The following is a 15,485-nucleotide window of genomic DNA, read 5'->3' as shown; positions in this document are numbered from 1 at the left end:
AGAATAGAGACATGTCTTTTCTTTCTTCTCTATTTTCTACAGCTCCTAGCCCAATATTGAGCCAAGAGCAGATAGAAAGCATTGATTAATTGATGGAGTGACTGAATTGTTAATAGGCATGCCTTCTGTCTTCTCTGCTTCAGGTATGTGGACAGCCAACGCCATACCATTCAGGGAGACTATATAGATACCATGGATGAGCTTGCTGATCTGGTGGGCGTCAGGCCCAATCTACTGTCCCTGGCCTTCACTGACCCCAAATTGGCATTACAGTTATTTTGGGGACCCTGTACTCCAATCCAGTATCGGCTACAGGGCCCTGGAAAGTGGGATGGAGCTCGAAAAGCTATCTTCACCACAGAAGATCGTATCAGGAAGCCGCTAATGACAAGAGTAATTGAAAGCAACAATTCCACAACTTCAACAATAACAATGGCCAGGTTTATGCTGGCTGTGGCTTTCTTTGCTATAATTATGACCTATTTTTAGCTGTTCCATTGTCATTGTCCCAGTTTTCTTTGAAAGCTGGATCTGGAGATGCCTTCAGAACCTGACAAGATTGAACAACTCTCAGCTTCACATTGCCGAGAAATCTAATTTTATTTCTCTTTCCAAAGCATTAATCCTTTTTCCTCTTTTCCCTACAGTGAAATCTCAGCTTTTCATTTGTACTGACTTACCTCCCTTACTCTTATGACCCATCACTTTTTCCTTTCAGTCATTCCTGGACTGTGAGCTCAGATACTCTTTTAGTCATCTTTGTTTTGTCCTTAGCAGAGTTCCTGACACGTGGTAGGTGCTTTCTTTTCTTTTTTTCACATCTTTATTGGAGTATAAAGGCTTTACAATATTGTGTTCATTTCTGCTATACAACAAAGTGATTCAGCTATATGTATACATATATCCCCATATTCCCTCCCTCTTGAGCCTCGCTCCCACCTTCCCTATCCCATCCCTCTACCTCTTCACAAAGCTCCGAGCTGATCTCCCTATGCTATGCAGCAGCTTCCCACTAGCCATCCATTTTACATTTGGTAGTGTATATATGTCAATGCTACTCTCTCACTTCATCCCAGCTTCCCCTTCCCCACGGTGTCCTCAAGTCAGTTCTCTATGTCTGCATCTTTATTTCTGCTCTGCCACTAGGTTCATCAGTACCGCTCCTTTAAATCCCATATATATGCGTTAACATACGGTATTTTTCTCTTTCTAACTTACTTCATTCTGTATGACAGATTCTAGGTCCATGCACCTCAGCACAAATAACTCAATTTCGTTCCTTTTTATGGCTGAGTAATATTCCATTGTATATATGTGCCACATCTTCTTTATCCATTCATCTGTTGATGGACACTTAGGTTGCTTCCATGTCCTGGCTATTGTAAATAGTGCTGCAATGAACATTGTGGTACGTGACTCTATTTGAATTATGGTTTTCTCAGGGTATATGCCCAGTAGTGGGACTGCTGGGTCATATGGTAGTTCTATTTTTAGTTTTTTAAGGAACCTCCATACTGTTCTCCATAGTGAGTGTATCAATTTACATTCCCACCAACAGTGCAAGAGGGTTCCCTTTCCTCCACACCCTCTCCAGCATTTATTGTTTGTAGATTTTCTGATGATGCCCATTCTAATGGGTGTGAGGTAATACCTCATTGTAGTTTTGAGTTGCATGTCTCTAATAATTGGTGATGTTGAGCATCTCTTCATGTGCCTCTTGGCCATCTGTATGTCTTCTTTGGAGAAATATCTATTTAGGTCTTCTGCCCATTTTTGGATTGGGTTCTTTGTTTTTGTGTTATTGAGCTGCATGAGCTGATTGTATATTTTGGAGATTAATCCTTTGTCAGTTGCTTCATTTGCAAATATTTTCTCCCATTCTGAGGGTTGTCTTTTGGTCTTGTTTATGGTTTCCTTCGCTGTGCAAAAGCTTTTACGTTTCATTACATCTCAGTTGTTTATTCCTGTTTTTAATTACCTTATTCTAGGAGGTGGGTCAAAAAGGATCTTGCTGTGATTTATCTTATAGAGTGTTCTGGCTATGTTTTCCTCTAAGAGTTTTATAGTGTCTGGGCCTTACATTTAGGTCTTTAATCCATTTTGAGGTTATTTTTGTGTCTGTAGTTAGGGTGTGTTCTAATTTAATTCTTTCACATGTAGCTGTCCAGTTTTCCCAGCACCACTTATTGAAGAGGCTGTCTTTTCTCCACTGTACATTCTTGCCTCCTTTGTCAAAGATAAGGTGACCCTATGTGTGTGGGTTTATCTCTGAGCTTTCTATCCTGTTCCATTGATCTATATTTCTGTTTTTGTGCCAGTACCATACTGTCTTGATTACTGTAGCCTTGGAGTATAGTCTGAAGTCAAGGAACCTGATTCCTCCAGCTCCATTTTTCTTTCTCAAGATTGCTTTGTCTATTTGGGGTCTTTTGTGTTTCCATACAAATTGTAAAATTTCTTGTTCTAGTTCTGTGAAAAATGCCACTGGTAATTTGATAGGGATTGCATTGAATCTGTAGATTGCTTTGGGTAGTATAGTCATTTTCACAGTATTGATTCTTCCAATCCAGGACCAAGGTATACCTGCTCAACTGTTTATGTTATCTTTGATTTCTTTCATCAGTGTTTTATAGTTTTCTGAGTACAGGTCTTTTGCCTCTTCAGGTAGGTTTACTCCTAGGTATTTTGTTGTTGTTGTTGTTGTGATGGTAAATGGGATTGTTTCCTTAATTTCTCTTTCTGATCTTTCGTTGTTACTGTATAGGAATGCAAGAGATTTCTGTGCGTTAATTTTGTATCCTGCAACCTTACCAAATTCACTGACTAGTTCTGGTAGTTTTCTGGTGGGATCTTTAGCATTTTCTATGTATAGTACCATATCGTTGGCAAAGTCAGTTTTAGGTCTTTTCCAATTTGTATCCCTTTTATTTCTTTTTCTTCTCTGATTGCTGCAGCTAGGACTTCCAATGCTATGTTGAATAATAGTGGCAAGAGTGGACAGCCTTCTCTTGTTCCTGATCTTAGAGGAAATGCTTTCAGTTTTTCACCATTGAGAATGATGTTTGCAGTGGGTTTGTCATATATGGCTTTTATTATGTTGAGGTAGGTTCCCTCTATGCCCACTTTCTGGAGTTTTTATCATAAATGGGTGTTGAATTCTGCCAAACCTTTTTCTGCATCTATTGAGATGATCATATGATTTTTATTCTTTAATTTGTTAATATGGTGTATCACATTGTTTTGCATATATTGAAGAATCCTTGCATCGCTGGGATAAATCCCACTTGATCATGGTGTATGATCCTTTTAATGTGTTGCTGGATTCTGTTTGCTAGTATTTTCTTGAGGATTTTTGTGTCTATGTTCATCAGTGATACTGGTCTATAATTTTCTTTTTTTGTAATATCTTTGTTTGGTTTTGGTAACAGGGTGATGGTGGCCCTCGTAAAACAAGTTTGGGAATGTTCTTCCCTCCACAATTTTTTGGAAGAGTTTGAGAAGGATAGGTGTTAACTCTTCTCTAAATGTTTGATAGAATTCGCCTGTGAAGCCATCTGGTCCTAGACTTTTGTTTGTTGGAAGATTTTTAATTACAGTTTCAATTTCATTACCTGTGATTGGTCTGTTTGTATTTTCTAATTCTTCCTGGTTCAATCTTGAAAAGTTGTACTTTTCCAGGAATTTGTCCATTTCTTCCAGGTTGTCCATTTTATTGGTATAGGGTTGCTTGTAGTAGTCTCTTATAATCTTTTGTATTTCTGCAGTGCCACTTGTAATCTCTTCTTTTCATTTCTAATTTTATTGATTTGAGTCCTCTCCCTTTTTTGCTTGGTGAGTCTGGCTAAAGGTTTATCAATTCTGTTTATCTTCTCAAGGAGCCAGCTTTTAGTTTTATTGATCTTTGCTACTTTCTTTATTTCTATTTCATTTATTTCTGCTCTGATTATGATTTCTTTCCTTCTACTACCTTTGGGTTTTCTTTGTTCTTCTTCTAGTTGCTTTAGGTGTAAGGTTATATTGTTTGAGATTTTTCTTGTTTCTTGAGGTGAGCTTGAATTGCTATAAACTTCCCTCTTAAAACTTCTTTAGCTGCGTCCCATAGGTTTTGGATCATTGTGTTTTTGTTGTCATTTGTTCCTAGGTATTTTTTGATTTCTTCTTTGATTTCTTCAGTGATCCCTTGGTTATTTAGCAGGGCACTGTTTAGCCTCCACGTGTTTGTGTCTTTTACTGTTTTTTTCCTGAAATTGATTTCTAATCTCATAGCGTTGTGGTTGGAAAAGATGCTTGATACGATTTCAGCTTTCTTAAATTTTCCAAGGCTTGATTTGTGACCCAGGATGTGATCTATTCTGGAGAGTGTTCCATGTGCACTTCACAAGAAAGTGTGTTTTTCCGCTTTCAGGTGCAATGTCCTAAAAATACCAATTAGGTCTATCTGGTCTATTGTGTCTTTTAAAGCTTGTGTTTCCCTATTTATTTACTCTCTGGATGATCTGTCTATTGGTGTAAGTGGGGTGTTAAAGTCCCCCACTACTATTGTGTTACTGTTGATTTCTCCTTTTATGGCTGTTAGCATTTGCCTTATGTATTGAGGTGTTCCTATGTTGGGTGCATAAATATTTATAGTTGTTACGTTTTCTTCTTGGATTGATCCCTTGATCATTATGTAGTGTCCTTTCTTATCTCTTGTAACAGTCTTTATTTTAAAGACTATTTTATTTGATATGAGTATTGCTAATTCAGCTTTTTTTTAACATCTTTATTGGAGTATAATTGCTTTACAATGGTGTGTTAGTTTCTGCTTTATAACAAAGTGAATCAGTTATACATATACATATGTTCCCATATCTCTTCCCTCTTGCATCTCTCTCCCTCCCATCCTCCCCATCCCACCCCTCTAGGTGGTCACAAAGCACCGAGCTGATCTCCCTGTGCTATGAGGTTGCTTCCCACTAGCTATTTTACATTTGGTAGTGTATATATGTCCATGCCACTCTCTCACTTTGTCACAGTTTACCCTTCCCCCTCCCCATATCCTCAAGTCCATTCTGTAGTAGGTCTGTGTCTTTATTCCCGTCTTACCACTAGGTTCTTCATGACCTTTTTTTTCCCCCTTAGATTCCATATATATGTGTTAGCATACTGTATTTGTTTTTCTCTTTCTGACTTACTTCACTCTGTATGACACACTCTAACTCCATCCACCTCACTACAAATAACTCCATTTTGTTTCTTTTTATGGCTGAGTAATATTCCATTGTATATATGTGCCACATCTTCTTTATCCATTCATTTGATGATGGACACTTAGGCTGCTTCCATGTCCTGGCTATTGTAAATAGAGCTGCAATGAACATTTTGGTACATGACTCTTTTTGAATTATGGTTTTCCCAGGGTATATGCCCAGTAGTGGGATTGCTGGGTCATATGGTAGTTCTATTTTTAGTTTTATAAAGGAACCTCCATACTGTTCTCCATAGTATCAATTTACATTCCCACCAACAGTGCAAGAGGGTTCCCTTTTCTCCACACCCTCTCCAGCATTTATTGTTTCTAGATTTTTTGATGATGGCCATTCTGACCGGTGTGAGATATCTCATTGTAGTTTTGATTTGCATTTCTCTAATGATTAATGATGTTGAGCATTCTTTCATGTGTTTGCTGGCAATCTGTATATCTTCTTTGGAGAAATGTCTATTTAGGTCTTCTGCCCATTTTAGGATTGGGTTGTTTGTTTTTTTGTTATTGAGCTGCATGAGCTGCTTGTAAATTTTGGAGATTAATCCTTTGTCAGTTGCTTCATTTGCAAATATTTTCTCCCATTCTGAGGGTTGTCTTTTGGTCTTGTTTATGGTTTCCTTTGCTGTGCAAAAGCTTTTACGTTTCATTAGGTCCCATTTGTTTATTTTTGTTTTTATTTCCATTTCTCTATAATCCAGCTTTCTTGTGATTTCCATTGGCATGGAATATCTTTTTCCATCCCCTCACTTTGACTCTATATGTGTCCCTAGGTCTGAAGTGGGTTTCTTGTAGACAACATATATAAGGGTCTTGTTTTTGTATCCATTCAGCCAGTCTGTGTCTTTTGGTTGGAGCATTTAATCCATTTACATTCAAGGTTATTATCAATATGTATGTTCCTATTACCATTTTCTTAATTGATTTGGGTTTGTTTTTGTGGGTCTTTTTCTTCTCTAGTGTTTCCCACTTAGAGAAGTTCCTTTAGCATTTTGTTGTAAAGCTGGTTTGGTGGTGCTGAATTCCCTTAGCTTTTGCTTGTCTGTAAAGCTTTCGATTTCTCCATCAAATCTGAATGAGATCCTTGCCAGGTAATCTTGGTTGTTGGTGTTCCCCTTTCATCAGTCTAGATATGTCCTGCCACTCCCTTGTGGCTTGCAGAGTTTCTGCTGAAGGATCAACTGTTAACCTTGTGGGGATTCCCTTGTATGTCATTTGTTGCTTTTCCCTTACTGCTTTTAAATTTTTTATTTGTATTTAATTTTTGATAGTTTGATTAATGTATGTTTCAGCATGTTTCTCTTTGGGTTTATCCTGTATGGGACTCTCTGTGCTTCCTGGACTTGATTGACTATTTCCTTTCCCATATTAGGGACGTTTTCGACTATGATCTCTTCAAATATTTTCTCAGACCCTTTCTTTTTCTCTTCTTCTGAGACCCCTATAATTTGAATGTTGGTGCGTTTAATGTTGTCCCAGAGGTCTCTGGGACTGTGCTCAATTCTTTTCATTCTTTTTTCTTTATTCTGCTCCCTGGCAGTTATTTCCACTATTTTATCTCCAGCTCACTTATCCATTCTTCTGACTCAGTTATTCTGCTACTGATTCCTTCTAGAGGATTTTTAATTTCAGTTACTGTGTTGTTCATCACTGTTTGTTTGCTGTTTAGTTCTTCTAGATACTTGTTAAATGTTTCTTGTATTTTCTCCATTCTGTTTCCGAGATTCTGGATCATCTTTACTATCATTACTCTGAATTCTTTTTCAGGTAGGTTGCCTATTACATCATTTATTTGTTCTTGTAAGTTTTCACCTTGCTCCTTCGTCTGTAACACATTTTTTGTGTGTTTGTTTTTTTTTTTATTTGATGGGTGAGGCTGTATTCCTGTGTTACTGGTTGTTTGGCCTGAGGCATCCAGCACTGGAGTTTGCGGGCAGGTGGATAGAGCCGGGTCTTGGTGCCGAGATGAGGACTTCCGGGAGGCCTCACTCCAATTAATATTCTCTAGGGTCTGAGGTTCTCTCTTAGTCCAGTGGTTTGGACACAGAACTCCCACCACAGGAGGTCAGTCCTGACTTCCGGCCTGGGAACCAAGATCCCGCAAGCCACATGGCGCAGCAGAAAAAAAAAAGAAAAAAAAAAAAGGAGCAGTACAAGAACAAAGAATAAAAAACAAAATAAAATGAGAAAGATAAAAAATATATTAGGAAAAATAAAAATATAATTGAAACAACTGCAACAAGATAAAACAAAACCACAACAGAAAAAAGAAAGGGAAAGAAAAAGGCGGGAACAAGCCAAAAGGAGCAGAACAATAACAAAGTATAAAGAATAAAATTAAACTAAATAAAAGATTTATTAGAAAAAATAAAAGTATACATGAATCAACAAGAATGAATCAAGGTAAAACAGAACCTCAATCTAAAAGAGGAAAAAGAGAAAAGAAAAAAAAAAAGCCTTGGCTATGGGGCACAGAGTTTAGGTGCGGGTGGAAATTAGGCAGTGGTGGGCTTTAGGGTGGGCGGGGAAACTAGGCGAGAGATGGGTGACTTTTGGGTGTGGGGCAGGGCCTAGGCTCAGGACCCATGCAGCTGGAAAAGGCCTTGGGGGCGGGGCCTAGGCGGGCTCCATTCAAACGTGGGGCAGGGGCTTTGCTTAGGGTCTGCGCAGAAGGGGAGAGGCAGCACTTCCAAAGGGGGGTGTCTGGAGTGTGGAGTTCCGGAGTTTGGAGGTAAGGCCCTGGGTGAGGGTGTGTGGGTGGGGTTTAGGCCCAGTGCGGTTGGAGGGGCTCTCAGAGGGGGTCTCCGAGTGTAGAGGTAGGTCCCTGGGTGGGGTGTAGGGGCCGGAAGGAGGCTCCGAAGTAAGAGGATTAGGCCTGGGAGCCCAACAGGCTCCCTGGTGCCTAAGTGGACAGGGAAAGCGCTGGCCACGTTCCCTTCCATTCCTCCACGCCACCCTCTAGGGTGTCCCCCCAACTGCCGTCCCCTTAACCATGGGTTGGTCCCACTGGGAGTAGGAACTCCTCCCCTCCCCCAGACACCCCTCAGGGGTGCTGGTCCTGTAGGTCCAGCCTTTATTTTTGCTCCCCCTTACCTCCCTCCCACTCCCTCAGGACCCGCATGCCTGGCGGGGGCCTCGGTGGGCAGAGGATCAGGCCCGGGATCTCAGCAGGCTCCCAGAGGCCCAAGAGGGCAGGGGAAACTTGGGCATGCTCCCTTTTGATCCTCTGCCCTTCCAATGGTCCCCCAATTTCCCCCTTTGGGCATGGGATCCCGTCCCTCCCTCAGCCACTCCTCAGGGGCACCAGTCCTGTCCCACCTCCACTTCTCCTCCTCCCTCACTCCCCCCCCAAGCCCCACATCCTACCCCATCACTGGGGGTTCCTCCCATTCCCCATAGTTGTCTGTGGTCCCCCACCAGTGTCTGGTGGGTGCCCTAGTTATGCGGAGATGCGAATTCCACGTCCTCCTAGTCCGCCATCTTGACTCCACCCTTGTGGTAGGTGCTTAATAAATGTTTGCTGTCATTTATCAAATATTATGGTGGGGAGCATAAGCCAATATCTACATAACAAATGGGAGATTCCATGTAACTGTGCTTCTGACAGGATTTGGTTTTCTACTAGACTTTTAATCTTTAATTTGTTTTTAATATTGTAACTAAATGTATTTTTCCTCAGAGATAAGAGAAATAATGGTCTTATAACAGTTGTATATATCTAAGATAATATATATAGATACTTAAACATTTTGTTTCACTAGCTGTTCACTAGTGTGTCTGATACCTGGTCATTTTCACTCTTTTCCTCTAAGCAACACATCTCTATTTTCTCAATGAAGAAACTACCTCCAACTTCCTAGGCTCATGGATCATTTTAACAATCTAGCAGCTACCAGCAGGTTCAACTTGGCTGGAAAAATTGGGATTTTAAATGAGATGTCCAGTCTTTTTTGATCTCTTAGCTCCTGTAATAGGATACAAGACTTTATCTTAGGAACTATGATAAGTAGTCATCAACTGCTGTGGTGTAGCCTACAAATGTGATTGGATTTTCTTCCCCCAACTCCTACTTTCTCCCTTCCTCACCCTCCCACACAGAGAGTCTAAGTAATAAGTATTCAAAGAGGTCAGTTATGTAATAAATTAGGATTGATAACAACTAAATATAGGGGTATTCTGCTTATAATAGTTCTTCTTGTGTCGCACACTGTAGTTATGAAAGACAAAGCAAATGAAATGAAACCAAGGACTCCAGTTTACGTCCAAGTGCTGCTGTTGATTCTGTTTTCTCTTCCCTAGAAGTTTTGCTCTGTTCTTGTCTGTCAGAGTAGTTAACTAAGTGTTAGATGTCCGGCACACCTAATTTCATGAAGAAAGGAACTGGATGTACCAGCCAAGTGTGTTAATAAATAAGCTGTGGTGTAATACATTTGGGATTGCTACCTATTGCTTACCCAAGAATAAATTCGAACAACTGAAAGAACAACATTAGAAATCATTATCTTTCCCAATGTACAGTAAATAAGAGAACCAGAAACGTGAGACTACAACTTCCTCCTAATCATATAACTATTTGTACAATTCCCTGATATGTCGCCTAATTTTGCCTGTGCACATGCTTTTTGAGAATTGGAAGGTCTTTTTTCTTCCATAATCTTTATGATACTGGGGATTTACCCTCTATTAAAATGGACCTAGTATCTTTTAATCTGCAGACTATTCTAGTTCAAAATTAAATTGAAAGCCACTTCTTTTCCATTTCCTTCTTTCAACATATAAATTTGTCTTTTTCAGCATGGAAGTCTGTTGAATTAAAGTCCTTTGATAATGTAATTCCTAGTTATCAGCAATAAGTACCCCAGTCTCCTCTTTAAATAAAAAGCATGTAATTCTAAGCTCATTGACTCTCTCAGTTTCCTTATAATATGAAAAGTTACCAAAAAAAAAAAATCATTGGTTAAATTCTAAACCAAGGTAAAAGTAAGATGTGAATAGGAAAGTGAACTCAAAACAACTCAAGATACAAAGCCCTAGTTACTGATGAATGTGTATTAATCATCAATTTACCACATCTTACTTTTGTAATTATATTAAAAGGTTGTATCATTTTCCCAATTATATTATACAGAAAAATGCTTTCTTGTAGTGCCAGAAAGTAAGGAAGTGCTCAAAAAGCAAATCGATGGGGGAATGTCACAGGGACACAGGAACCAACCGAAAGTGGTCCCAATGGCCACAGCTGGAACAATTTGAACAATATAAATAACTTAGTATTGGTTTATAATATAAAGTATAAAAAATACCCATCAGTCCATAATGGTATAAATAAGTGATTGAATAATAAGTGGGGTAGAATAGAGAAAACTCCCATATGGAAGAATTTCAAACAATTTATATAAATACTCTGCCCTCCAGGAGTTGGAGCATAACTCCCCATTCCTTAAGTGTAGGCTGCATAGAGTGACTTCCTTCCAAAGAGCGGTAACGGGAGAAAAATAACTTTACAGTGGAGAAATCTGACAAACACTACCTCAGCTGGGTGATCAAGATTAACATCAACAGTAAAGTCATGTGGATAGTATGTACTCTTGATATGATGAGATGAGAAGGGTACTTTGCCTCTGTGGTCTTCCTCCCTAAAACCATGACCCAGTCTAACCATGAGGAAAACATCAGACAAACCCACGTTCAGGAATATCTTACAAAATACCTGACCATCTCAAAACTGTGAAGCTCATCAAAGAAAAAGGAATGTCTGAGAAATTGTCACAGTATAGAGGAGCCTAAGACCTGATGTCTAAATGCAATGTACCTTGGATGGGATCTTGGAACATAAAAAGACATTAAGTAAAAATTGAAGAAATATTAATAAAGTATGGATTCTGGTTAATAACAATGTACTGATTGGTTTATTGGTTGTGACAAATGTAGCACTGTAACGTAAGATGTTAACAATAAAATAAATTGTGTGTGGGATATACAGGAACTCTGTACTAACTTCCCAAGTTTTTCTTAAATCTAAAACTATTCTAAAATTTTAAAATTTTTTTTAAAAAAAAGAAATGTATTCTTTTGGTTCAGGATTTGACCCAGAGGCATAGTCTAGTGGAATTTTCTCAGAAGAGGAAGAATATAGGATAGTACCATTCATTTAAATTACTATCTTTTCCCTTGATTACTCTACAAATTAAGTTCTTCTAATAAAGCATACTATTACTTACTATAGCAATTTTGTTCCTTTGTTGAATAAGTATAGACTACAGTTGTAGAGAGGAGAAAATGGTAATATGAGGTCAAAAGACACATTTTCTTAAAATACTTAAATAAGTTCTTATAGCTGAGCACATTAAGCCAATAGTCTCCACTAGCAAAATGTATGGTATATTAATAACAAGTACATTCATGAATGAGATAATTTTACTCAATACTGGATCTGTGCATGGTTACTTTTGTCAGTAGTAATATAATGTATAATACTATACAAACATCCTCCAAGCTGCCTACTTGGAATTTCCCATAGTGCTGTGTTTTTCCATGTTTCTACATACATTCTTATGTTTCCACTTGCCCAACCTATTTCACCTTCAAGATTCACGTAATCTGTTATCTGTTCTAGAAATCTCCAGGATGAAATAGGTGACCTATCTTTATGCTTCACACTGCCCCTGGTATATTGCTCAATTATATGTGGTGACTATCATTTGTCACACTATATAATGTCAATTGTTTCTGTCACCTAGTTCCTCCTTGAACTAGTAAATTCCTTTGAGGAAGATACTTTGTAATTAATCTGTATGTTCCTAGTGCCTAATATAGTACCTGAAACACAGTAAGACCTCAGTAAATCAATGATTAATTAAACGATTAATTAATTAAGTTCAACATGGGAGATAAAAATATGGATGAGTTTTTAAAGGAGTAAATAAAATAGATAATAATACTTCACTATTTTATTAAAAAGTTATTGAGATTATGGGGTACTTAACATTTTGAAATGTCTGTGGGGCAAGCATGTTCTTCCACAAAATATTCTGGGATAGATCATTGATCTGAGTCAGTATGTCATCTCTAATATTCTGTTTGGTTTGAAACACAAGTGACATGTCCTATCCATAACTTATTTCCTCAGTCAAACACAGGATTTAAAAAGGAAATATCTTAGCGCAGGAACGAAGGTGGGGTGCGTGTCTTCCTTGATCCTCCTTGCTGCCTTGGTCCTCACTGCTGTTTCTCCCTGCTTTCTCAAATTCCCCAGCTTCTTTAAAGCACCCACCTGTTTGAAATTATTTACGGACCTCCCATTTACTCCTCTTCATTCAGTGAAGATTTTAGCACCAAGCTTTCCACCTCTCTCTATATATAACTACTCCTGTAGTTAATTTTTTCAGCAGTTTTTTTAACCTCAACTTTTTATTGATATATAATTGACATATAACATTATATTAATTTCAGGTGTACCATACAATAATTTCTATATATATTATGAAGTGATCACCAAAGTAAATCTAGTTTATGTCTATGGCCACAAATAGTTAACAAATTTTTTTCTCGTGATGAGAACTTTAAAGATCTACTCTCTTAGCAACTTTCAAATATACAGTACAGTATTGTTAACTGTAGTCACCATGCTGTACATTATATCCCCAGGACTTGTTTATCTTTTAACTGGAAGTATTTACCTTTTGACCCCCTTCACCCATTTTGCCCACCCCCCACCTCTGCCAACCACCAATCTGTTCTGTGCATCTATGAGTTCAGGTGCTTTGTTCTGTTTTTTAGATTCCACATAGAAGTGAGAGCATACAATACTTCTCTTTCTCTGTCTTACTTATTTCACTTAGCATAATGCCTTCAAGGTCCATCCATGTTGTTGCAAAGGCAGAATTTCCTTCATTTCTTTGCTGAATAATATACCATTGTGTATATACACCACAATTTTCTTTATCTATTTCTCCACTGATGGACACTTAGGTTGTTTCCATGTTTTGGCTGTTGTGAATAATGCTGCCATGAACATGGATGTGCAGCATTATTCTGTAGTTCACATCTGTGTAGGTAATACTTTCACCAATACAGTGTATTAGTTAGGATTAGATTCAACTGCATATAATAGAAAAACCCAAAGTAACAATGGATTAAACAAGGTTAAAGTTTATTTCCCTCTCATATGAAGAAGTCTGGAGGAAGATAGTCCTGAAATGGTATAATAGCTCCACAGCATCTCTTTCTGCTCCACTATCAGCATGTGGCTTCTACCTTATGGTCCAAGATGGCTGCTGGAGCTCCAGCCATTATATGGACATTCTACACAGAAGAAAAGAGAAATATAGAAGAAGGCCACGCCCCTTTTAAGGAAAATTACTGAAAGTTCCATGTAACATTTCCACTTAGATCTCATTGGAAGTATTTAGTCACATATATCTAGCATATATCCAGGGAGGCTAGGAAACATGTCTTTTTTTTTTTTTTTTTTTTTTTTTTTTTTTTTTTTTTCAAGATTAAATTGTATTTCCAATGCAATCTCATAAAAGAGTGAAATGGTACAGGGCTAAACCATTTAGACTTGGCATCAATTTACAGAAAATGACAAGCAGATAATTCAATGGTACAGAGAAACATGTCTTTATACGGAGAGGCAATGTGTCCAGGTAAAATCAAGGTTCTGTTATTAAGGAGGAGGGGAGAATGAGTATGAGTGTTGAGGCAGACCTTTACCACTTGGCCTCTCACTTCAATGACCTTCTCATTCCAATGATTTTATAATCTACCTATGTCATTACCATCAAGATCTCGATTTCAAGCAACCCACTCTCCAAAACCTTTTATCTTTTTAGCACATTCACTCCAGTACTCTAACTCCACTTTTTTGACTCCACTTCATGCCCTCCATCAACCTGCTCCATCTTCACTTCCTAGCCTACATGGTCTATAAGCCATGGTCCAACATCATAATCATATCCTACCATGCACTCTCAATTCCTTAGCCCTTTCCTCCATACTTGCTTGGCTAAGCATTACCTTTAGTTATGTGCCTGCATTAAAACACTTAAATATGGCAAGACAAAAATATCACTGTGCTCATCTGACGTCTTAAATTCATGACCACTAAACCTTGCTTCTTTTTTCTCTAAGAAAGTAGAAGCAGTCAGAAGACTTTCACAGCTTTCCACTCTGTGCCCAAGGTCTGTAATGAGGGCTAGTCACACAGGCACCCTCTGCCAGCACATATCAAAATTCCAGACTCCCAGAAGGAGAGCAGGTGTTCAGTATAAACCACACGGTTACATAGTATAGGCACAGAGAGCCACTCTTATCAGCTGGGGTGGTAAGAACCCTCCCAAAATCCAAATTCCCAGACACCAGCCATCGGCCAAAGATGCGAGGTGGCCTTCCGAAGGACAAGCAACCTCAGGCCTGGGGTTATGCTCCACCTCCTTGAGAAGGCAATATACACATACATGTGGAATTTTTCTGTATAGAAGATTTGTTCCCCATATTCTGGTTGGTTTTAATTCTTTATTTTTGGAGATATGGGAAGCACTATTATGGTTCCAAGAGTCGGCTAACTCTTTCCTTATCCTGCCTTTTATTAGGGATCTCCCATACTGGTCTCCAGACTGTTGCCTGCCCCAGTGTTTCTCAAAATTTGGTTCTTGAGCCAGAAACATCAGCATCATCTGGAACTTGATAGAAATTCTCAGACCCCATCCCAGACTACTGAATCAGAAGTTCCTGTCACCAGTCATCTGTGTTTTAGTAAGCCCTCCTGATGCATGGTAAAGTTTGAGAACCACTGATTTAGCCAAAAGGTGAGGAAGACCTGTAATTGCTCTTTCTGTCAGGACTTGAACAGATTCTGAGGTCTCTACTATCTACCAGAACCAAGAGATGCTGAGTTATGAAAATTGGGCTGGGATGAGAGTGGTGTGGAGCTGGGGTGTATTCAAACTAGCATCTTCCCTTCCTTGAGGATTTTAAATAAACTTATTTTAAAGCTCTCTTCAGAGTATTCTTTTTCTCTATTTCTTTGGGTGCAAATGCTCTCATTTGAAGAGTCTTCTGGGACTTCCCTGGTGGTCCAGAGGTTAAGACTGCGCTTCCAATGCAGGGGATGCGGGTTTGATCCCTGGTCGGGGAGCTAAGATCCCACATGCTGCGCAGCGCAGCCAAAAAGTAAAAAAAAAAAAAAAAAAAAAAAAAAGTCTTCTGACTCAAGATCATGTCACTGGGCTTCCTCATGTGT

General features: G+C 38.8%; 2 protein-coding genes across 3 annotated transcripts in view; one reads left to right on the top strand and one right to left on the bottom strand.

Moving 5' to 3' along the window:
* FMO5 (flavin containing dimethylaniline monoxygenase 5) overlaps positions 1 to 10,956 on the top strand; it is a 39,024-nt gene extending 28,068 nt beyond the window's left edge. The window contains exon 8 of one of the 2 annotated variants that reach the window (XM_059929209.1): positions 10,896 to 10,956. In XM_059929209.1, coding sequence (XP_059785192.1) covers positions 10,896 to 10,956 — 61 coding nt within the window. Of the gene's footprint in view, positions 1 to 143; positions 490 to 10,895 lie in introns of those variants that run through there. The other variant, XM_059929205.1, reaches the window with a different exon arrangement.
* CHD1L (chromodomain helicase DNA binding protein 1 like) overlaps positions 1 to 15,485 on the bottom strand; it is a 122,260-nt gene that overhangs the window by 101,343 nt on the left and 5,432 nt on the right. The window lies entirely within an intron of this gene.

This window comes from Balaenoptera ricei, chromosome 1 (assembly GCF_028023285.1).
Source record: "Balaenoptera ricei isolate mBalRic1 chromosome 1, mBalRic1.hap2, whole genome shotgun sequence".
NCBI lineage: Eukaryota > Metazoa > Chordata > Mammalia > Artiodactyla > Balaenopteridae > Balaenoptera > Balaenoptera ricei.
Note: the sequence above shows the minus strand (reverse complement) of the source record. Positions and strands in the feature narration are given on the sequence as shown.